We start from the raw sequence: 25,395 nt of genomic DNA on the forward strand, positions 1-25,395 counted from the left end.
TTTATTGTTGCCATTATATACATAAAATCCACTCATGTTGATGAACACAAAACTTGTGTGTAAAGGAATTGCTGATCTTTACTTACCTGGTTAAATAGCGTAAACCTGTTATTGATTCACAGATGTCTATTCATAATTATTATTTCTGCAAAGCTTCTGAATCAGCAACATGTAAGGAAGATGTAGATTTATGTTTGCTTTCTTAATGCCGTAAACTGTGCGTACAGCATTGTAGTGTTTTATGAAACGTTTGAATGACATTCAGGCTGATCCTGCATGTGACTATAATAAAAATATTATAATATTAATTAAGAACTGTTTGTTTACTATGAATTTGGTCTTCTGCTTCACTCTATTTTGACCCAAAACCATAATACAAACGAGCCTGATTTCTGATTAAGATTTCTTCCTAGTGTGGATTGCCATGTTAAAATTCACTGTAAAATTAGTGAGTGTACTTAGAATTCCTCTGAAGACAGATCGCCTTAAATTTATCAAGTAAATTACCTTGTAATTTTTCAGTGTCTTCCATAAGTATGCATATACAGTGCACAGTATGAGAACTTTCTATACTCATGTATCACAGTCGTCAGTGTGCTGAACTTCATTCTCACATTGTTTCAATGTTGTCTGTGTGTCCATCAGGAGCAGGAAGATCTACTGACATTACAGTATTTTCACAACAACAAAGATAAAAACAAAGGGCGTCATTTACTACAAAAAGGTTTAATCTTGCATGAATAAAACACAAATACACATTAAATAAGGAGATTCGGAGAGGTGTGTGTGTGTGTGTGTGTGTGTGTGTGTGTGTGTGTGTGTGTGTGTGTGTGTGTGTGTGTGTGTGTGCTGCCCTCATGTGGATGAACACCAGACCTGCAGGATGAAACCTAACCTCCACTATAAACCAGAGCAGAACACACACACACACACAGACACACACACACACACACACACGAGGAGACCTGCGCTGTAAACACTGATGTGACACACACAGATCTGCTGTCTGATCTGAGCGCGTGTGTGTGTGTGTGTGTGTGTGTGTGTGTGTGTGTGTGTGTGTGTGTGTGTGTGTGTGTGTAGGTCAGTCTGTGATGATGAGCTCGTCGCAGCCCCAGTCCTCATAACTGCCGTCAGGAAGATACCGGCGGATGATGATGGGGATCTTCCTGCTCCTGAGGGACAGTAAAACACACACATCAATAACACGCTTTATCAGTGTGTTTTTGTCCATACAATGAAAGTCAATGGAGTCCAATGTTCTCAAAATGACTAAACACACACACAAACAAGAAACACACACACACACAGCAGTTTTGTGTGTGTATATTATATAACTTTCCCATTTACATGTATTCATTTATCAGACGCTTTTCTACAACGAGCGCTTCATCCTAACAGATCCAGTCAATAACAGTCGTGCATCTCTGATGTGTGTGTGTGTGTGTGTGTGTGTGTGTGTGTCGTACTTTAGCTCCTTCATGGCGATCTGCAGCGGATCCGTCTCTCCTTCCAGCTCCACCATCACCGGCGCGCACATCCTGTCACACAGGAAGTGATGTCACTGAGCACATGCTGTCACACAGGAAGTGATGTCACTGAGCACCACTGCAGCGCTAGCACAGCAAACCCAGACCTGACAAGCTTGAGCACCATGATCAGTGTGAGACGGGACATACACATACACACACCAGTCTTCATAATTCTAGCTTTCTTCTACAGTTTTTAATTTGACCCAAATCAAAGATTTCACCGACTGGACTACATTATGAGATACAGTGAAAGTAACTTTTTTCACATTATTTTTCATGATTAAGATTGCATTGCATAATGTGAGCTGGTCAACTAGTCTAAAATTAGGAAACCCCTAGAAAACAGTAAAAACAAAAACACACAGGAACATTGTGTGCACATGCGATTCATTTAAAATAGGCTACTTGACTTATTACTCCAATATCCAAATATGATCCTAAATCCCACAGAAAGAAGGGTTTATATTTGTAACGTACAGATTTGCATTTGATCATTGCACAGTATAAACTCATTAGCTGAATGAACGTTAGCCAATACAAACATATTTTTAGAAAACATTGAGTTCACATTGAATAAACAGGACCAATAATAGCAAAACGAGTCCCTTATATTCAAAAAGAATATCAAGTATAAAAGCGTCCATCATTTAATGAATAAAAAATTTTAAAAAATGGATGAATAATACAAAATGCTTTGACATAAAAAAACAAGCAAGAACAAAATTTAAAGCTAGCACATACGTATCATAGCAGGCAAAGTGTCTCAACTGAAAAAGCCGCTGCGCTGCCAAAACACTCTCGGGCGCTCACAGCTAGGCGTTTTCTGCAGAGCGCCTAGCGTTTCAGATGGCTGAAAATGCTTGGGTGGAACCGCGGCCTTAAAGAGACATGCACTGAAACGGGTCGCTGTGAGCAGAGCTGTTTTTGAGGAGGTAAAGGGAGTTGTTTTACACAACCATTGAGGAATTTTAACCAAAGTGTGTTACAAACTTTATATGGAGACCCTAAAGAATCATACCAACTTGTGGAGAATGGGCATCCGATGACCCCTTTAATACAGTAACTTCTGTAAATTGTAAAATTCTTTCACTCAAACTACTTCCCTCTATTTTTGAAAACCGTCCCGGCCTGTGAAAGCCGGTTGCCGTGGGATTTTCATGGAAAGAAAGAGAAGAGGAAAGCGAGGGGGCACTGCAGCTAAACTGAAGTTAAGTTTAATGCGTTAGCTGAAATCGCGTCATGGCTTAGATCGCCTTCAGCTCGGGCCTCTGGATCCGGTCACTTTGTTATGTGGCAAACGCTTGAGTTGGCTTGTCAATGGACTTTACCTGTGACCCAGGATACATTTTTAATTTCTTCAAAGCTGTCGGACACCTCGTTTGCGTCGCAGAGGTGTAAATCCAGCCAGACTGTGATCCAGTAAGTGTCAGGATGGCTCTGGTAAACGTAAGATCTCTTGTAAATAAGACATTTATCTTGCGAGATTTTCTTGCGTCTGCTTTTAAAAGTAGTTTTTGTTGCCGATCTTTAAAGACAGAAATGTTTTCTAGTTTTGAAGTTCTCCTGTTTCAGCCAAATAAGGATAAGTTAGCCATCGCTGTGGTTTATCGCCCTCCAAAACCAAATAAGTTTTGCAAACTTTTTAGGAGACACTGTTCTTCATTATGATCCTCTTTAGATTGCGGAGGATTTTAATATCCACATTTGTTGTGAGTCAAGTTTCTTGGCCAAGGATTTTACTAAAATCTGATTGATTCTTTCGATTTCACTCAAGTGCTAAATGGTCCAACTCATAAACAGGGCCACACATAAGACCTTGTGTTGTTGTTGCACGGTATTTCGATCTGTGAACTCGAAATCCTTGATTTGAGTTTTTCTGACCATATGCCTGTTGCATTTACTTTCTCCTTTCCAAATGAAGTTTCAAAAACTTTGAGGGTTTCGCAGCAGATTCGTACCTTTAGTCCTTCTTCTAGTGATGATTTTTGTCTTGATTCCCTTTCAAATTTGCTTAATGTTGACGAACGTCTTATGTTGTTCAATTCCATTAGTAATGAAATAATGAATTCTGTGGCTCCACTAAGAGGAAAGGGCAAAATTCTAAAGCTGAACCTTGGGTAACCAGCACCACACTTGAACTTGAACAAAAGACGGGCTTGTCGTAGAGTTGAACGAAAGTGGAAAAAAGACAAATTACAAGTGTCTTATGAAATATTATGTGAGTCACTCATTAGATACCAAAAGTCAGTCAAAGCTGCAAAATCTCAGTATTTTTTTTAACATTATAGCGAAAACCTCCCATAAACCTAAAATGCTTTCTACTATTTTAAATTCAGGTTGTGAGTCCTGTGAGTGCTGTCTGCTTTAATGCATCAGCTGCAGAGTCATTTGGAGTTAAATAGTGTTTTTGAAGAATTCCAATCTGGGTTTAGAAAATATCACAATACTGAGTCAGCTTTATTAAAAGTTTCTAATGATATTTTATTGTCTGTTGACTCAGGGGATTCTGTGATACTCTTACTCTTAGATTTAAGTGCTGCCTTTGATACCGTGGACCACAAAATTCTTATCTCACGACTTGAACAAGTGTGAGTATTGAAGGTTGCACTCTAGATTTAAGTCCTGTCTGAACGCAAGAACGTTTTTTGTTTGTCTAGACGGGTTTTCTTCTTCTGTCTCTGTTTTGGATTATGGAGTCCCTCAGGGCTTGATTCTGTCGCCAGCTCTGTTCTCGTTGTATTTGCTCCCTTTGGGGACTATCTTTTCTAAACATGGGGTGTCATTCCATTTTTACGCTGATGACACCCAAATTTTTTTGCCACTAAACAAAAATGACGAAAAGGGCCTAAGCTCATTGTCCGCATGCTTGTCTGATATTAAGTACTGGTTTTCCAGCTGAGGTCATTGTTTTTGGGACCTCAGGTGTTTCTGTTACTCCTGATGGTGATTTGGGAGATTTGGTCCCCAATGTAAAACATTTTTTATTCTGCTCTTAAATTTGATAAACAGATAAATGTTGACGTTAAATCTATTTTTTTTTTCAATTAAGATTATTATCTAAGGCTAAGAGTTTTTTAACATTTGCAGAGTTTGAGAGAGTGATCCATTTGTTCATTTCATCTAGACTTGACTATTGTAATTCTCTTTATAGTGGAATGAGTCAATCCAATATTAGTCTTCTTCAGATGGATGGACTTTTGATTGTCACTAACTGGCCCAATACTGCGCTCGTTGCACTGGCTGCTGGTTTATTACAGAATTGATTTTAAAATTCTGCTTTTTGCTTTTAAAGCCATGAACGGATTAGCTCCAAACTATCTCTCTGATCTTTTGAAATTAAGTAACTCTGCTAGATCATTGAGGTCTTCTCAACAAAGACTGCTGATGGTTCTGAGATCTAGACTTAAAGGTCCCTTTTTTCGTGTGTTTTTGAAGCTTTGAGTGTGTTTACAGTGTGCAATATAACATGTGTTCATGTTTCGCGTGTAAAAAAACAGTATTTTTCACACAATTTACTTATCTGTATACCGCTGTTTTCACTGTCCTAAGAACGGGCTGATGACTTCCTTGTTCTATGAAGTCCCTCCTTCAGAAATATGTAACGAGTTCTGATTTTTCCAGCGGTTCCTGTGTTGTGATTGGACAGCAGCTTAGCGCACGTTGCCCGGAAAGGTCACGCCTCTTACCATAACGTGGAGATGCATATGCTCAGTGTTATTGTAAACATTTCTTTAATATTACCCTATCAATTTGAGCCGGAATCAGACCCGGAGAACATAGATGAAGAGGATCGATTAGAACCTGTTCAAGCACGACTTTTGCAGGATGTTTCACAATGGTAAGCTGTTTATTTAGTGTTACCTTCAATTGGTTAAATTGTAATGTTAAATGTTACAAACTGTTATGAAAGCTTGTGGTGTATGGTTTTGTCCGTCTGTCGAATTAACGATGGTGTTGTTGAATTTTTAAAATAAGTGCATTGTTTATTCCTACCTTAGTTACACGTGAGCACGAGTTTTGATTAGTAATATATGTTTTATAAGTGTACATGTGGTAACTGAGACAAAATGCCAATGGAGGTTGAAAACATCTGCTGCAGAGAAATACAAAAAGAACTGTAACACTAATTAAATTATGTTGTGTTGTGTATAGTTCTTTTGAAATAGTTTTCATCCAAACAATTTTATATAAATACATTTTATTTTCACCATGAATATAGCCTTAAAAGCTGCCATGTTGTGTAAAAGAAATCGTTGCCACTCTACAAACGCAACTCTTCCTCTTCTCTGTGGGAACGCAACAAGACCACGCCCCCTTTTTTGTGTGTTCCTGTGGGCGGAGGTTAGTCAAAAAACTGTTCTACTGCTTTGAAAGGGGACTTCTGTTAAATAAAATATCTCGCTTGGCATTGAACGTTGAGCTTTACAATTTTACAGGTATTATTTATGCTCTAACAACAACATTACACACTAACTAGGGCTGGGCGATTTAAATCGCGATATTGTTATGCGCATCTCGTCAGTAAAGCCGGTTCCTTGATTAGTAGTAAATCACCAATCATCCTCGTTTGCTATTTGGGGAATGAACCCAGCGCTATGATTGGTCGAACTCTTCTTCTTCCGCTGTTGCTTGATTTGAGTACAGCGCGTGCACAGGTTTTTGCGTTTAGAGTTTGAGTACATTTTGAGTTTATAGTGAAATCGCACCAGCGTACTTAGAGGTCAAAACAGGTTGCGTACAGGTTGGCAGGTCTGCAAACCTCAGCTCTATAGTCCAGCTGTAAACTGAGGTATGTTTGTGCAGGAGGTCAGGGGTCAGAGGTCACTCACGCGATCTGCAGTGCTCGTGTCCCCAGGACTCGTGCGCGCTCGTATTTGGTCATGTAAGGTGTGGTGATTCTCTTCTGATTGGCCTGCTGACCTTCACCCGCCGGCAGGATCTGGACGTTCTCCTGGTCCTCCTACACACACACACCGTAAACACGTCAGATGAGAAACACACACAACACGGTGACAAGTCTGTCAGAAGAGACTGAATCTGATCAACTGAGACTGAGATTATGAGCCGAAAAACTAGAGAAACAACTTTATTCTCACTACAAACACTCATATGTGATTATGCACTTCACTGAAAAGTGAAAATGTCACAATAAAAACAACCGTAATAGTCCTAAAACATGCACCTTTACTGTGACTGAGATTATGAGCTAAAAAGCAATAGAAACTAATATTTTCATAACAAAATTTACATAACAGTTAACATTTGAAGCACATATAAAACATCTCTAAAACTGCTTTTTTTACTGTCTGAGAACCATTGCTCGACTCGGACCTTTCCTCTCTTTTGCAGACACAGAAAGGCTCATACATGCCTTCATTACAACCAGAGTAGATTACTGCAATGCCTTGCTTTCTGTCCTAAATCTGTCCTGAGCCGGCTACAGTATATTCAACATTCTCCTCGTGAACACATTACACCGGTGCTTTCAGTCGCACTGGCTTCCCATAAATGTGAGAATTGATTTTAAAAACTCTTATTTTAACATATAAGGCACTACATGGGACTGAGTATCTATGTGATCTCATTAGCCCTTATACTCCATCACGTTCTCTCTGTTCTGCTGACTCTCTTTTGCTACATCAGCCTTCATGCAAGCTCATGACTATATGGGGGAAAGAGGCTCTTCATACAAAGCCCTCAAGCGCTGGGACGTGCTTCCACTTTAGGGGTGTGCCATATCATACCGTCCACGATAATACCGGTATCAATTTTTACATGATAAAAAAAGTGTCATATCGCGATATCACTGATATGGCGCATTAAGTTCCCTAGCACGCACAACAACAACACCTGTCTGAGCGCGAGAGCAGCAAGTCAGCCTCCAATGACGATTTAGTACCTAAAAAGGAGCTAGTTCAAAAGTATTTTAATAATTCCCGCAGGTCTACCACTTATAATGCAGGAAATTCCCCCGCAAACACTGATTTTACCAACCGCGTGAGTGTTCAGCTCTTCTCTCTCTCGCTCTCAAAATGGGTTGCGCAAGTCAAGCGTCAATACCACACTCTTGTGTTTAGCAGTCAGGACATGACGGAATCTTTTGTCACTTGCATCGTAACTAAAGTTTATAATTTTCACTTCTTTTTAAGTCTAATCAGTTTAAACGTTTGCGATTTTAAACTACTCTCGCGCGCTCTCTGAGAGATGTTTACTCTGCGTGCATACATACAGTAAAGCCGTCTCACAAACAGCTCGCGAGTAACAAAAGTTATTTTTCGCGGATTATATCGCTTTAACAGGGGAAAAACACGCAAAATTGTGTAAAAATTCCGGTCATGGTTAGTGTATTCGTAAACAGTCGGTTATGTCTGAAATAACTATAAAACGCGCGTGACAGTGTGACAGACAGTATAACAGTAGGCTAATGGATCCGGGCACTAGCTCTAAAAGTGACAGCAGCCATATGTGTCTGTCATTAATGTTATCGTCAAAACAACAAAAGATAGCTTTCATTGTAAGGAATCAGAATTAATAGCCTATGTATTTAATTTAGTCAGGACTCAGGACTAGTGTTATTTTACTTTTGATTACCTTATTCAGTTTCTGTAGTATTTCTGAATAGTGTTAGATGGACCTACTCAAAAACTTTTATCTTTATTATTTTGTATATATTTTTTGCTACTTTTTTTCAATTTAATTCAAAGACTGAAATCAAGCTTCCTTGTGTTGTGTAAACTCAAAAACAAAATTACCCAATTGTAAAAACACAATGAGTGAGCAAACATTTTGGTGAGATAAATGTAATAAAAAATAAATAAAAATTCTAAATTTTTTTATATCGTCATAAATATCATTATCGCAATATTCTTGAAATATCGTAATATAATTTTGAGGCTATATCGCCCACCCCTACCTCTTACCATCAGAAACGCACCAGCGTCGGGACACTTTAAAAAGCTGATTAAGACACTTTTATTTAAGGCTGTTTTTCTTTAATTAGGCTAGTTGTTGTATTGGCCTTGTTGTTTCTGCTTATTTTACTTTAACGCTTTGGGTTTAAGAAAAGCGCATTACATATAAAATGTATTATTATTTATTATTATTATACTAACATAAAAATAAGAATAATTTATAAATATATACTCTGCTGTAGTACTATTTTTTATTAATCACAGAATTAAATGTACTATAATGTGTTGTAAATAGTGTCACGATTCAATAAATAAAATTCTTATAATAGCAAATTAGTCTTCATATAATTTATATAAAAGGCAAAATACAACGACTTTCCCATTTCTTTCAATTTTGACATGAAAAATCAGCCGGAAATCTTGACATTATATGAGATTAGAATACATTAATTGTCATATTTGTCAAGGAACACTAGTGAGAATATAATCATAATAAGACAGATCTTACATCTTCCACATTCTCCAGATCATCCAGAGGCTCTTCATCTTCAACATCATCAAAATCTCCGTCATCAAAACTGATCAACAACAAACAAACACAAACTGAAGTCAATCAACAGACAACAGATCTCACGATGTGAACTAAACCCTACACTAAAGCACGATGTAGAGAGTTACTCGTGTTATAATATCGTTCACAGTTATAATGTTTAAGTTTTAAAATAGATATAAGGATCCTAGAGAAATATGATCTCATCGTGTTGTTTTCACACTCACACACTTTAAACTACAGTAAACATTTAGAAACCACTGTAGCAGACGCGTTCAGAACTCACTTGTCTTCGTTGTCAGACATTATTAGTGTCTTGTGTGTCGTAAAGACGATTTAATTGTCAATTTCTCCGATATTTTCACTGTGATGTTGCGTATCGCGCCTGACTGCAGAACGAGTCGAAGCGTGGAATGAACTTCCGGCGGTACTGCAGCTTTCACAGTCCGTGCAGAAACACCAGCGCCACAACACTGACCTTCCCCAAAACACACATCGAAAACTCCCTTTCAGTGAAAAACATAAGCAAATAAGCCAAACTATAATTATATGACAGATTTTAAAATAAAATAAAAATTTTGATAGAACATTAAGCCATAATAATTAATGTGGGTTTGAAACCCGCTTCGAAGGAATAAGCATTCGCATTGTTAAAATAACCTGATAGCCTACAAGTAATTTCCTATAAAGTTCTTAACGTTCTGTCTATAAAAGTGTTGCAAATAAATCTGTACACTTATTATATAGAAGCATAATAATATCAAATGATGTTTACTGATGTTATAGATTACACATTAAGGCAACGCTTGTTGTTTTGCAGATGCCTGTTTCAGAAAGGAGGTTTAGTGAAAACTCTGTTAACCCTGAAATGAGGAAAACTCTGAGTTTTCTGTTTCAGAAAAGGAGGAATGTCAAACCTGATAAAGAAAGGTGTCAATTACCTGAAAGAGGTAGCAGCTATTTATACTCAGAGTAGCCCAGTTGATTGAACTAACGCAATTGAGCTGTTCTGAAAAACAAAAACAAAAAACTTTCCAATCTCAGGGTAAATCAACCTAGATCAATTTTTAACTCGGAGTTGATAATCTAATTGAAAACGGGCCCCGGGACATGCCATTGATGATATTTTTCCGTGTTCTCGTTTAAAACATATTTAACCAGCAGATGGCCTCAGTGCACAAACTCCACCCACAGGATTATTTCTGGTTCCTGCTTTGATGAAGGGATTGACAAACCTCGACATATAGGCCTACAGGTATCGCTTTTACTTTAAAGACACTCTTTGTGGAATTGGACAATATGAAAATATGATATACAACACAAACTGATCATTTTAGATTAACTGGGAGAGTAACTACACCCTATGAAAATGGTTGGTTTCACTTTCATGTGTCACACGGTTGTCTAAGATTATGTATTTTAAGTGCAAAATGTTTCAGTTGTTTCAGTTCAGTTGTTATTAAGTGTAACAGTATATTTTACCATTATTGCATACACCTTTATTAAAAATTGTTTATGTTGCTAAACAAATGCCTCAAAAGGATTAAATATTTGTCATTAATTAAAAAGTTAAGTTAGAATGCATCTTTGAGCAAATCAGTTTCATTAGATGTTCAGATACACCAATATCCAAAAACAAGCATTCAGTTAAATTATACACAGTGATTTATTTAATGTGTGTTTTGGAGTAAACAAAATCCCATACAAAATATTATAAACAACAGCATATTAATGATTAGCATATTAAAATAAATCTTGTGCTCATAGTGTGTTAACATGATCTCATTAGTGTGTGTTAGTGAAGTATAATCAGTCTAATATTTCACAGGGTGATGAACAGAACAGAGAGACGTCAGAGAAGATGATCAACTGAAGACTAAAGAGACGGAGGAGAAACAGAATATCAACATGTCCAGCAGAGACAGAGGTCAGAGATCGCTCTGTGAATCTTTTTAATGAGGTGTTTTGGTGTTCATGTAGTGTGCTATTTATAATGAAATGCTGTTTCTAAATGGTATTAATCACATTGAAGGCTCATATTCAAATGTACAAGCAGATAAAGCTGATAAAATGTCACCTGAAATTGTCAAACCACTAAGTACTGAAATTATGTGCTTCATACTTGATGAAACACTAAATACAAAGACAGTATGATGGTCTTCTAGCTTTATTTATTATGTAGAAGATTGTCTAACATATACAGCAGGTTTGTTTAAGCAAATAAGCATCTGTGGCTATTTGAAAAAATAAAAAAACACAGCACAAGGTCAAACCACCTGACAAAAGCTCATCCTCGATTTTGTTAATGCTGATGGCATGTGGTTGATTAATAAAAGATGATTGAATTTTTACCTCATTATTATACCTCATTACACCCTTTTACTTCATTTTGGTATTGCCTATTCCTGTGTTTTATGTTTACCATGGTAACATCTTAAACTTCTTTAGAGAATTAATTAATCTTATTGCTTTTTCTCAATTTTGTGTTTTGTAGAAGAAAAGTGATTATTGTGTCGTATCCAAGAGTTAAGTTGCAAATGCTTTTATTTCTGCAGTATTTCGATGGAGAGAAAGGAGCAAAGACAGAGACCCTCCCGACAGTAAGTCTTCACAGAGATGAACATTGATTAACCTTGATGAACAGCGTGATTTATTATGGGCAGTTTTATCTTTTTATTTGTAATGAATCCTAATTACCAGAACAACTATTAAAAAATCCTTTGGATTACACTGAAAAAGCTATAAATATTATGCTGTACAAGGACAGAGCTGCTATAATTAATAAAGTAAATCTAACTCAGAGATCAGACTCTAAATGAGTTCAGTTATTCAGGTCAAAAAATGATTGTCAAAACATAAACTAACATCCTCAGATCACATTTTCTCTTTGTTCATCTGACTGTTATATCTGAATTACAGCAGCCAAACTGAATCTAATCTTAATAATTTAAGGGCCAAGAGCCCAACTAAAGCAAACACAAATTTGTGATTTTCTCCTTCAGTGATTCTGCTTGTTAACATCAGGTCAGGTTTCTTTAATAATGATCAATCATAACTCAATTAATCAATTAATTATCTCATTAACTTTAACACTGCTTCAGTGTTACTTATAACACTCTATGAGAGTGGATTATATAAACACGGAGAGTGTTAATTTAACACTGGGGATTTTTACATTTAATTTAATATTCAACAATATTATTGATCTGCTGCATTGACACCATTATATGAGAACTGAACTGAGCTGGACGAGGACATCACTGTTTTCTCCAGTGCGGCTAAATATATATTAAATATTAAATTAACTAAATTAATAACTTTTTTAAAACAAAAATTAAACATCACTGAACTTACTTAAGTTGGACTATGATGCAATTTTCATTTAGAAACAAACTGTGTTGCATTATTTTCCTGTTATCTCTGTAAAGCTGCTTTGAAACAAAATTCCCCGGTGTTAAAATTAACAACGCTCGGTGTTCATATGGGAACCACCAGCAAGGTGTTAAAAGTAACACTGAAGCAGTGTTAGAGTAAATGAGATAATTAAGTTATTAATTGAGTGATGATTGAGCATTGAAGACACCTGATGATAACAAGCAGAAAAGAGAAACACAAGAACTACAACTGACTTCCGGAGATGAAATCAACTGAAGATAAAAGACGAAATTAAATCTGTGAAGATCTCAGCAGAGGAGGATTAAACAACTCCACAAACAGAATCGTGTGGCTGCGCTTCAATCCTAAGAAAGGCTTTTGTTTTTGAAAGTGTAGTTCAAAATGTAGATGATGGAAATTGATGGTACTATAAACGTGTTTTTGTATTTTTGAAGATAAATGTCTAAACTTAAGTAGCCTTCTTAAAGGAGTCATAACCTAGTATTACATTGGATACCTACTGCTGTATTATAGTCTTTCAGGCCCTTCTAAAAAAGAAAAGTGGAAAAAAATAAACACAGACCTACTTTTACCCTTATTTCTGAAGGCATTATTGTCTCGCGAGATCAATGCGATGTTTTGGCTGTCGTGGACGCTCATTTTAATAATGCAAATGAGGGGCGCGTTGATTGGTTGCAGGAAGGAGGGGGGTTGACACCGCAGGTAACTTCAGCATCATTACAAACTGACATCATGGCTTAAGTTGTCAATGAACCCGACCCGGCCGCGACCTATGGGATTCAATCGTACATGTTTGAGCCGGACTCTGAACCAGAGCTAGAAAGGGAAGATGTAGAGTTGTTGGATGGACGTCTACATCAAGATGTCTCTGAATGGTAAAGACAATCATTTTGACTGAGACATTAACATCGGCAACGAGCTAAAACGTTTGTTGCTATTTTCTCCCACATAGGTTTACCTTTTATTTAATGTCGATTACATTAACGGAGATGTAGTCTACTTATTTTATCAGCTTACAGTGGTTATTGAGATGAGACGTTTACTATCATGTGTTGTTTTTGCCTTGTTTCACGTTGTTATTTAGACATTCAAGGTTTAGCGCACACACCTAACGATACGCCAGTTGAAAGGGTTGTTGGGACAGCGTCATTAAAAATGAATTTCATCCACTGGTCACTGATAGTTTCGTCCGATTTTGGGAGATAAAACACATTTACATGTTTTTTATGGCAATCAACCACAGAGCAAGTCCGGTGTGCACTCGGTTTCTTCATCTTTCTCGACTGAACTGAATATGAGGGGGAGAGGGGCGGGCTTCCTGCTGCGGTGTCCATATATGGTATATCCTACTACCTCATGACGTCAAGAGGGAGCTGAAATCAAAATCTCATATTTGAGTGTGCGTGCACGCGCGCTGGTTTATTTACCCTGAGGTAAACAAACGCTTCACTTTTAAATATCGGCTTCCCGGCCAGTGTATAATCGTTAGTCGATCATAACATACATTGATTCTCGTGGAAAAGTGAAAATTGCAGGTTATGGCTCCTTTAAAAGCACGTCTTCATTTCCTGAAATGAGATTGTCAACAAATTTTGTTCATTGTAAAAACAAAACACAGATCATGAGGAATCAAAGTTTTATTAAAAACTTACCAGTGGTGTTTGTTTTGGCACCCCTAGAAATCAGAATTGTCCAATTAAAAACATACAACTATGCTCTCACAGATGTGTTGATTTCATGTAAGTAATGACTCAGCAGAGGAGGATTAAACAACTCCACAAACAGCATTACCAGCTTCACTTATAACTAACTAGTTAATGAGAATTAATAGAGGTGTAGATGTTGATGTTTTATTGGACATAAGACGTTTGTGTAAAATCACCATTTTTTGCTTTAGTTTGGCAGTTTGTCTCTTGGCTTTGTTATGCAAGTTTGTGTCTTTGTCTTTGTAACAGTGTTTAACAAAACACATAATTTTGTTACAAAGGATGCCAGAAACAAAGATGATCAAGAGATGTAGTTTTAGCCATCATGATATATAATTATTCACTAATTACATATATTAGCAAAAATTATTATTTGTTATTAAGAGTTTATTTTTTTTCACCAATGATAATTTCTTGAACAAACATTCTGAATTATGATTTTATTTTTGCACATTATAGAGGAAAAATATTTAAGACGCACACAGACATCAATAATTAGCATATGAATCTCAACAATGGTGGCATGCTTCGTGCAGCAATGCATGCTGGGAACCACCATATTATAAAACTAATGGCTCCCAGTATGCATTGCAGCATGAAGCATGCCACCATTGTAGTGATTCATAAGCTGATTCTTGATGTTAGTGTGTGTTTATTTTCTCTCAATGTATTTAGAAGTTAAAATTCAGAATGTTTGATCTTTGGCAAAAAAAAAGAAAAAAAAGAATTGATGGTAAAAATTTGTTAATAACAAGTTATCTCTATTTGTCAGTTATGACATTTGTCAAACAATAATGTTATTTTCAAATTCTTTATGGTGATGAAATATATATCATAACTTTGTGTATGGCTTCCTTGGCAACAATTTATGTTTTAGCAAACACAGTTACAAAGACAATAACTACCTTTAAAAAAAAAAAAAAAAACAATATATATATATATATATATATATATATATATATATATATATAAATAAATAAATGGTCAAACCACCCAACTATATGAAACAATGATCACCATAATGGTGACCACACATTTTCAATAAAACTTCAACATCTAAAAATGTGTTCATTCTCAAAAAGAACTTCTGTAGATGAATGACAGAAATAAGGTCAAACTGATTTGTACGGTGGCCCAGTAGTGCACAACACAACGACATTTAAAAAGCAAACATAAGTTCACAACACAACGGAAACAAGCCACAACACAACGAAATAAAGCCACAACACAACGGAAAATCTACAACACAACGGAAAATCTACAACACAACGGAAACAAGCCACAACACAACGAAATAAAGCCACAACACAACGAAATAAAGCCACAACACAACGGAAATACGCCACAACACAACGGAAAATCTACAACACAACGAAATAAAGCCACAACACAACGGAAACAAGCCACAACACAATGAAATAAAGCCACAACACAACGAAATAAAGCCACAACACAACGAAATAAAGCCACAACACAACGAAATAAAGCCACAACACAACGGAAACAAGCCACAACACAACGAAATAAAGCCACAACACAACGGAAATACATCACAACACAACGGAAAATCTACAACACAACGAAATAAAGCCACAACACAACGGAAATGCTCCCGACCACTAGACGGCTCTCGGAGCGCGATAAAGTTAGTTTGACGCGCTACCACAGCGCTTGATCCCTGAGGGAACGTCTGCCAATGCCTCCAAGTTGTTAAAACGTATAATTTGTAATTAATATTACTTTTAACATTCAAAAACAGACATGTTCAAAATCCAAAGCTTGATTGTATTTGATAGATAGTAGACTGACTTAATGCAGGTGACTTTTTTCCCAATACCCTTCATGTATTTACAGTAAACAATATTTTTTTTAGGAAATTTCTGTAAAAGTTTTTTTTTCTTTTATCATGTCACAAAGCTTGTGGTTCCTAGTGACCACACAGCAAAAACTCCAGTGTTAAATTAACACTCCTGGGAGTGTATATGAGTCCACTCTCAAAAGTGTAAAGTGTTAAAATATGAGTGTTAAATGAACACTCAAGAGTGTTAAAGTTAATGAGATAATTAAGTGATTAATTTAGTGATGATTGAGCATTATTGAAGACACCTGATGTTAACAAGCAGAATCACTGAAGGAGAAAAGCACAAATTGTAAGTTACCATTATGCTGATGGGTGTTTGCTTTAGTTGGGCTCTAGACCATTATACGTTTACATTAGATTTTGTTTGGCTGTTATATCTTATAACTGCCAGATGAACAAAGAAAAAAAAAGTGATCTGATGATGTTGGTTATATTATGACAATCATCATTTGAACTTGATCACTGAACTCATTAAGTTCGTTATTTCTGACTTAGATTTATGTTGTTGGTTACAGCATAACTGTGAATCTGCATAAATATCCAGAATTTTAGATATAATACAAAGGATTTCTTAAAAGTTGTTTTTTAAAAAAAATCAGTCTTTTAGGCACACACAGATGTCAAGATTCAGTCTATGCATCTCAACAATGGTGAAGAGCAGAATATTCAATTAGGAAAAGTAAATTACATAGACAATTTAGATCATAATTTATTCATACCGCAATGCATGATGGGAGCCATTAATGAGTTGTGATTGGTGGCAGCCACTGCAACATGCTTTATTATTGTCACCATTGTTGAGATTCACAGGCTGATTATTGATGTCTGTGTTTTAAATAAATTTATTTGAAAGTCTTTTGATCAGAACAATGGTTATGAAATATTTTTGGATTATATGATAAATACTGAAAATCATAATATAGAATCACAGAGCTGCCGTAATTAACAAGTTAAGCCATCTCAATAAGTTTTGTTTTACGGATCACAACATGATTATGTCAAAACATAACCAACTCCATCCGATCTCATTTTTCTTTGTTCATCTAACTGTTATAAATCAATAACAGCAGACAAGCAAAATCTAAAGTAAATATATAATGGTCTAGATCCCAACTAAAGCAAACACTGATCACCATAACGGTGGCTTACAATTAGTGATTTTCTCCTTCAGTGATTCTGCTTGTTAACATCAGGTGTCTTCAATAATGCTCAACCATCACTAAATTAATCACTTAATTATCTCATTAACTTTAACACTCTTGAGTGTTCATTTAACACTCATATTTTAACACTTTACACTTTTGAGAGTGGACTCATATACACTCCCAGGAGTGTTAATTTAACACTGGAGTTTTTGCTGTGCAGACTGACTTATTATAGGTGGAATTGTGCCAATACCTTCCTATTTCACCAAATGTTTTTTTTTTTATTATTTATCAAATTATATTATAATAAATTATACGTTTTAACCACTTGGTGGAATTGCCAGACGTTCCCTTACGGCTCATGCGCTGTGGTAGCGCGTCCAAGCGTTCTCGAGTATAAATCAAATACGCAGCTATAATTCATGTAGGTTATTTTGAAGTAATATTTTATGTCGATATGTCACTGTTAAAACTAATCGTGGTATTGATATATTAAGACTGCTGACTCTATAGAACAATGGCTAGGAAAACTAACTTTACCGGGCTCCGAGAGCCCTCTAGTGGTCGGGAGCATTTCCGTTGTGTTGTGGCTTTATTTCGTTGTGTTGTGGCTTTATTTCGTTGTGTTGTAGATTTTCCGTTGTGTTGTGGCTTATTTCCGTTGTGTTGCGGCTTTATTTCGTTGTGTTGTGGCTTGTTTCCGTTGTGTTGTAGATTTTCCGTTGTGTTGTGGCTTATTTCCGTTGTGTTGTAGATTTTCCGTTGTGTTGTGGCTTTATTTCGTTGTGTTGTAGATTTTCCATTGTGTTGTAGATTTTCCATTGTGTTGTAGATTTTCCATTGTGTTGTAGATTTTCCGTTGTGTTGTGGCTTGTTTCCGTTGTGTTGTAGATTTTGCGTTGTGTTGTGGCTTATTTCCGTTGTGTTGTAGATTTTCCGTTGTGTTGTGGCTTATTTCCGTTGTGTTGTAGATTTTCCGTTGTGTTGTGGCTTGTTTCCGTTGTGTTGTGGCTTATTTCCGTTGTGTTGTAGATTTTCCGTTGTGTTGTAGATTTTCCGTTGTGTTGTGGCTTGTTTCCGTTGTGTTGTAGATTTTCCGTTGTGTTGTGGCTTTATTTCGTTGTGTTGTAGATTTTCCGTTGTGTTGTGGCTTGTTTCCGTTGTGTTGTAGATTTTCCGTTGTGTTGTGGCTTGTTTCCGTTGTGTTGTAGATTTTCCGTTGTGTTGTACATTTTCCGTTGTGTTGTGGCTTGTTTCCGTTGTGTTGTAGATTTTACGTTGTGTTGTGGCTTTATTTCGTTGTGTTGTAGATTTTCCGTTGTGTTGTAGATTTTCCGTTGTGTTGTAGATTTTCCGTTGTGTTGTAGATTTTCTGTTGTGTTGTGGCTTGTTTCCGTTGTGTTGTAGATTTTTCGTTGTGTTGTGGCTTATTTCCGTTGTGTTGTAGATTTTCCGTTGTGTTGTGGCTTGTTTCCGTTGTGTTGTAGATTTTCCGTTGTGTTGTGGCTTTATTTCGTTGTGTTGTAGATTTTCCGTTGTGTTGTAGATTTTCCGTTGTGTTGTGGCTTTATTTCGTTGTGTTGTAGATTTTCCGTTGTGTTGTAGATTTTCCGTTGTGTTGTAGATTTTCCGCTGTGTTGTAGATTTTCCGTTGTGTTGTGGCTTTATTTCGTTGTGTTGTAGATTTTCCGTTGTGTTGTAATTTTCCGTTGTGTTGTGGCTTTATTTCGTTGTGTTGTAGATTTTCCGTTGTGTTGTGGCTTATTTCCGTTGTGTTGTAGATTTTCCGTTGTGTTGTAGATTTTCCGTTGTGTTGTGGCTTATTTCCGTTGTGTTGTAGATTTTCCGTTGTGTTGTAGATTTTCCGTTGTGTTGTGGCTTTATTTCGTTGTGTTGTAGATTTTCCGTTGTGTTTTAGATTTTCCGTTGTGTTGTGGCTTTATTTCGTTGTGTTGTAGATTTTCCGTTGTGTTGTAGATTTTCCGTTGTGTTGTAGATTTTTCGTTGTGTTGTAGATTTTCTGTTGTGTTGTGGCTTTATTTCGTTGTGTTGTAGATTTTCCGTTGTGTTGTAGATTTTCCGTTGTGTTGTAGATTTTCCGCTGTGTTGTGGCTTTATTTCGTTGTGTTGTAGATTTTCCGTTGTGTTGTAGATTTTCCGTTGTGTTGTAGATTTTCCGTTGTGTTGTAGATTTTCCGTTGTGTTGTGGCTTAATTTCGTTGTGTTGTGAACTTATGTTTGCTTTTTACATTTCGATGTGTTGTGCACTATGGGCCACCGTAGATTTGTAATAAGAGAGATTTCATGTCTTTTCAGTTGATTTCATCTAAGGCTGTGCCCGGAAATCAGTTGTAGTTCTTTTGTTTCCCTTTTCTTCAGTGATTCTGCTTGTTATCTTCAGGTGTCTTCAATAACGCTCAATCAACACTCAATTAATCACTTAATTATCTAATTAACTCTAACACTGCTTCAGTGTTATGCTGAGTCCCAATTCGCATACTATCCGTCCTAAATAGTATGCGAAACTAGAATTAGTACGTCCCAAATCGTAGCATGTTGAAATGAGTATTCCAAAGATACCCGGATGGTTTACTATTTCCGGTTAGAATTCGAAGTGCAGATCAATGCACACTCTAACGGCTAATATTGCCCACAACCCATTGCGTGCGGGAGGGAGGAGCTTTGCGGTGATGATGGTGATGTAAACCTGTCAGTCGGATGCAGCAACGGAGATGCGCCCTCAGTTTTTAAGTGTGAGAATTCAAATGTTTAACCCTAATTAAAGTTATATTTTATTGTCTCGTAATATTCATGGGTTTATGTTGTGCCAAAAAAGTACCGTGTTTATCTTGTAGGGTCCGATGAAGATAGCGCCTCGTTGCAGGCTACAAAACAATAAATAAAAAGGCTCTAGTACAGTGTCATGCAAGTGTCTTTTTTTATGTATTTCTTTTGATGTTTCTGTCTGACTTATTTGTAGTAATACTGTGGCTGTACATATGTTAACTTTATCAGTCCAACCAAAGAAACATGGTTACTACACTTTTACTATAGTAAAAGCATGGTTCATTTTCATCGGGGTATTTTTAAGTATTATACATAAGTATAAGATTAAGTATAAAATACGTTAAACAATAGTTACACTATAAACTTTAAATATTTTAACTCAGAAAATAAGTAGCAGCTAGCGCTAGCTTTCGTTACACACATTTGCACATGAACGTCAGAACCAGCCGCCTCAAACCTGCGTTTGGTTGATCTACGACGACGCCCTGCTTCACTCCTCAATTTGGTAAACACATTGTAAATGTATTGTGGAAAAAAAGATGAGAATAGTAAATAAAACTATATTGGATATATAAGAATGAATGAAATGTTAAATGTTTTGTTAACCAGTCGTAGTGTGCGTAACTAGGCAACCACGTTCAAGTTCACGTTGCATGACGTCGTCGAAGTATGTCCCAGAACGTGCATACTTTTTTGCTACACACTCAAAAGTATGTACTTTTTCATCACAAAAAAAGTACATACTTTTAGGTCGTAGTATAAGTAGGCGAATTGGGACTCAGCCTTACTTTTAACACCCTGCTGGTGGTTCCCATATAAACACAGAGCGGTGTTAATTTAACACCGGGAATTTACTGTGTGTATAAGTGCTGTATAAATGAATGTGACTTGACTCTGTGTGCCTCATTGCATTGGTAATTAATCACATGTTTGTTTGTTTTTGTGTATTTTTAGAAATAAGTGTAAAAACAAATGTTCTGCTTAATATGTTTTTCAGTGTCATTACGGGCATCTAGTAAACCTGAACTGAACCTGGTGTTGTGTGGAAGCGATGCGGCTCTGAAGGCATCTGTTTCAAAGTGTTTTATGGGAGAAAAAACCCTTTCCTCGTCACACCAGAGTGATTCCATCACAGAGTGTGTGATTTACGAAGTGGAGCTTCATGGACGTGTGATCTGTCTGGTGGAGCTTCCAGCTGTCAATCAGCTCTCAGAGGAGGAAGTGATGCGTCAGACTCTCCGCTGTGTGTCTCTCTGTGATCATGGAGTTCATGTTTTCCTCATCATTATTCCTGTTGGGACTCTTACTGATGAAGACAAAGCAGAAATAGAGAAGATCCAGAGGATTTTTGACTCTAGAGAGCATTTCATACTGCTTTTCACATCAGAGCTCAGTGTTGAAGATCATGTGACAGACTTCATAAAATCCAGCAGAGATTCCCAGAGGTTAATCAGTCTCTGTGGAGGTCAGTACAGAGCGATGGGGTTAAAGGAGCCGGAAAACTCAAGACAGATCCCAGATCTACTGGATTATATAGAGAAAATGAAGACTAAACCATATTCACTTCAGATGTATGTGAAAGCTCAAGAGAACAGAGCCAGACGTGAACTGGAGGAACAACATAAAGAAGAACTGAAGAGAATGGAGAATAAAATCAAAGAGTTACTTCAGTCAGTGGGTGAGTGAATACACTTCATACAGAAACTAATGTTTTAAAGGGTCGAAAAATAATGGAAGACTAAACTTCATTTAATCCAACACAATCGTTTTCAGCTTCTGCACTTGTTTTCACTAAGTCTTTTTGTCTATTAACTTTATTTTCAGGTGCTGAATGTGAACTGGATGATCTGGAGCGTTTGAGGATTGTTCTGATCGGGAGGACAGGAAATGGAAAGAGTGCAACAGGAAACACTATTCTGGGAAGAAATGAGTTTGTGAGTCAATCAAGCTCAGATTCAGTGACGAAGGTTTGTGAGAAGGGAGTTGGTGAAGTTGATGGTCGATCAGTAGCTGTTGTTGATACTCCAGGACTCTTTGACACAACACTGACAAATGAAGAATCGGTGGAAGAAATAATGAAATGTGTTTCACTGTCGTCACCTGGACCTCATGTGTTTGTCATTGTGTTGAGTGTGGGAAGATTCATTCAGGTGGAAGCAGACACTGTAGATCTGATAAAGAAGATCTTTGGTCATAAATCTGCTCAGTTCAGCATCGTTCTGTTCACTGGAGGAGACAATCTTGAGGGTAAATCTATAGAGGATTATGTGAAGAGAGGAAACAATGCAGAACTAAAGAAACTGATCAGAGACTGTGGAAACAGATTCCTGGCTTTCAATAACAACGAAAAACAAGACAAAACTCAAGTTACTCAACTGTTGAACATGATAGAAGAAGTGAAGAAAACTAATGAGGGTCGATACTTCACTAACAGCATGTTTGAGGAGGCAGAGATGTCCATTAAAAAGAGAATGGGGGAAATAATGAAAGAGAGAGAGAGAGAAATGCAGAATCAGAGAGAAGAATTACAAACCAAATATGAGATGGACATGAAAATCATGACGAAGAAGCTCAACGAGGAGAAACAAAGAGCAGACGAGGAGAGAAAGACAATGCAGAATCAATTCAGAAAAAAAGAGGAAAAACTCAGAAAAGAGTTTGAAGAGAAAGAAAAAAACAGAACAAAAGATCCGAGAGACTGAAAACCAGAAACGATCAGAAGAGGAAAAACAGCGAAGAGCTGAACATCATCAAAAAATAGAAGAGATGAAGAGAGAGATTGAAAATCAAGAAATCAAGATCAAGAAAATATGATAATTGAACAAGAATGAATTATAGCAGAAGTACAGATGAAACAAGTAGAAATAAAAAAGCGATTTGGATGAGAAAAGGAGGAATAAAGAAGAAGAAGAAGAGGAGATAGAGAGATAGAGTGAGATTGACACAGAAAAGACTATGACAGGACGGATACAGACATTTCTGCCATTGGACTATTGAGCTTCTAAAATTATGGGTCCTATTAAACACTTTATTTTCATTATGAGTCATCCTTTCTTACATTTTATAAATGGTTATTGTTTTGAACTTATGTACTCACAAAATCTATTTAAGTTTTTTTTTTTTGCACTTATGTACTTATTGAAGATGGTACATTTGTAAGTGCCACTATGTGGTTTTAAACTTCAGATTTTGAAATTTGGTATTTTATCAGTATTTTTCATTATAAATTTGTGGTCCACCATGCTATTATTGTTAATGGTTTAGGCCAATTTGTGTCGCAATAATTAAGGCACACAGATGTCTGTAAATGATCCAGGTCACCTGAGTGACATGGTTTCTGGCTAGCAAGAAACTAATTTTGAACATTGTAATTTTGAAAGATTTTTTTTTTTTTTTTTTTTTACTCATGTCAATTTTTTTGTTTTTGTTTTTGTGTTGAAAATTTTTAGTTACTTGTTATGTCTTTTAAATGGATTTTGCTCTGCCTTTTGTGGCAGTAAAAACAGTTTTTCTTTTTGAGCAAAATGGACAATCAGCAACAACTTCAGGATTAAGAACTGAAATAAAAGCATTAACAGCGAAGGCACAGTGAAGAAGCCTGTATATCCCCTGCTCTTTTAGATAACAGTGGTTTATACAGTGACCTCCACACGGTTTCACATTCTCTTCAACACCCAATACTGTACGCCAAAGGTGTGTCAGCTTTATAGTTGACATAGTTTATAAAATGGTTTGCCAGTGTATGTACATAAGTCCAAAAACAAGGGTCTTTCAGCATCTCAAAAAGGTCCCACCATCCAATTTCGGTAACATAGTAAAAATAGGAAAAGAGTCTTCTGTACTGGGAGTTTTTACTCCTCCGTGAATGTCCATCAGTAATATTTTTTCTTTATTACTTACCAAAGATTTCCAGTTTTTTAGCATATGTTCAACAGTCCGCAAAGACCTGACCTTTAGACAAGAGGCCACTTCTTCTGTTCTTCCAAATGTCCCAATCTGTGAATTCTTCAACAGTACATTACAGTAAAAGTGCTTCACTCTGGTTCCAATTAACTTTAGCTGATGACAACACTTTAAAATCATCTAATTCTGTCAGGACCACTGTCGTCAAATATGATTGACAATTATGCAATTTGAATAGGTGGTATGGGTCTGTTCTGGGCAAGAACTGTAGTAGAGATGAGAATAAATTCTAACCATTTCATTCTTAACCAACGTACAGATGGAAAAAGGAATAAACCTTGAGTGCTTGAGCAACCGAACACACATCTCCAACACATATTGTTGTGTGTCGTGTCACCGTCGCTTTGGTCTGGTGGTGTTTATAGCTTAGGGGGCGGAGCTTTAGATTCTAGAGAGCATTGGATTGGACAGAAGATCTGATGAGAAGAGTGAGTGATGAGTGTAACGTATACGACTTTGGGTTAATTTGAATTAGCTCAAGAATATAGGGAATTTTGGAAATATTAATAATTATGACTCATGGTCATAATTCATAAGTCGCATGTACATTTATTTTATCAAGTATAGAGATTACCTTGTTCTGTAACTGATCTAATCGTTATTCATCCAGCGAATAAAGGTGAGATCATCACAGTTAAAAAGGGGTATCTCTTTACAAACTCCGCGAAAGTTTGATCTCCTGGCCACGGACATCAAACCTTCTGAGTTTATTAATTAAAACTACTCACTGTAGTCTATCGAGCGTGTAGCAAGATCTTTTCGTCTCATTGACTTTATAAAAGTGGGCTTTCAAATACAGAAACAGTTAAAAGGATATATGGATTTTAATACATGTAAAACTAAAGATTATCTGAGCTACAAATACAACGTACGTAAAAATACAAACAATAAAACAAACACCCATTTAACCAAACAAGAAAATACGTGATCAGGATAACATGAAATGAAAGAAAAAAAAAAAAAAAGAAATAGAGAGAAGGGAAAAGCTAGTAATTGTTACATACAGAAACCTAAAAGCCGGACCCCAGAAAAGCAGCTTTTATCAGATAAATATACTTGCAAGTCTGTTCTCTGTTTGGTTGATGCTGAAAGCGTGGACGAGGTCCTGTTTCGACTGCGTCTTCCGGTGTCGCGGGAAGCTTGAAAAGGCTCACTGAAATGTAACCTTACCGAGAAAGTTCGTCTTCATCTTCCGTGAAGGAAGAGGCAAGCTATAACTTAGTTGCAAAGAACAGCAGCTACGACTCGAACATGTGTTTGTCCGAGGCCTTCCGGGATGTTCCTCGGGGAAGCGTCGCGCCGGGAGAAGAGGAGGAAGGAGGAGAGCGAGGTGAGAGAGAGAGGTGAGAGAGCCCGCTGTGTTTTGAAGGAGCTAAAGTCACGCCCCCTGGCGTGCGTGACCCAATCGCCTGGGAGGACGTATTGTGGTCATGTCCTTTCATTTGGAAAGGCACACGCCTCTTCTAACTAATGCTGGCGGAATAAACTTCGTTCATAAACATTTATAAAACTGGTATTAATCAAATAATGCATCCTGTAATATT

At 36.8% G+C, this 25,395-nt stretch overlaps 2 protein-coding genes across 4 annotated transcripts; one reads left to right on the top strand and one right to left on the bottom strand.

The window, feature by feature from the left end:
- Positions 1–706: 706 nt before the first annotated feature.
- On the bottom strand, positions 707–10,185 carry polr2f (RNA polymerase II, I and III subunit F). Of its 2 annotated transcripts, none has more exons than XM_081376310.1 (6): positions 9,935–10,185; positions 9,280–9,499; positions 8,952–9,021; positions 6,362–6,492; positions 1,470–1,541; positions 707–1,175 (listed from the first exon to the last, which is right to left on the bottom strand). In XM_081376310.1, exons 2-6 carry the CDS (start codon positions 9,297–9,299, stop codon positions 1,085–1,087), a joined length of 384 nt encoding a protein of 127 aa, XP_081232436.1. In that variant the 5' UTR covers positions 9,300–9,499; positions 9,935–10,185; the 3' UTR covers positions 707–1,084. The 2 variants fall into 2 exon arrangements, with proteins under 2 accessions (XP_081232436.1, XP_081232437.1); XM_081376311.1 differs by having other exon boundaries at positions 9,280–9,471; positions 9,935–10,165.
- Positions 10,169–23,467, top strand: LOC308697142 (GTPase IMAP family member 8-like). 2 transcript variants are annotated; one of them, XM_081376271.1, is made up of 5 exons: positions 10,169–10,248; positions 10,822–10,920; positions 11,549–11,593; positions 20,886–21,566; positions 21,713–23,467. In XM_081376271.1, the coding sequence occupies exons 2-5, from the start codon at positions 10,902–10,904 to the stop codon at positions 22,588–22,590; spliced, it is 1,623 nt and encodes a 540-aa protein (XP_081232397.1). In that variant the 5' UTR covers positions 10,169–10,248; positions 10,822–10,901; the 3' UTR covers positions 22,591–23,467. The 2 variants fall into 2 exon arrangements, with proteins under 2 accessions (XP_081232397.1, XP_081232398.1); XM_081376272.1 differs by having other exon boundaries at positions 10,201–10,365.
- The last annotated feature ends 1,928 nt before the right edge of the window (positions 23,468–25,395 follow it).

Source organism: Scardinius erythrophthalmus (assembly GCF_964197995.2).
Source record: "Scardinius erythrophthalmus genome assembly, chromosome: 1".
NCBI lineage: Eukaryota > Metazoa > Chordata > Actinopteri > Cypriniformes > Leuciscidae > Scardinius > Scardinius erythrophthalmus.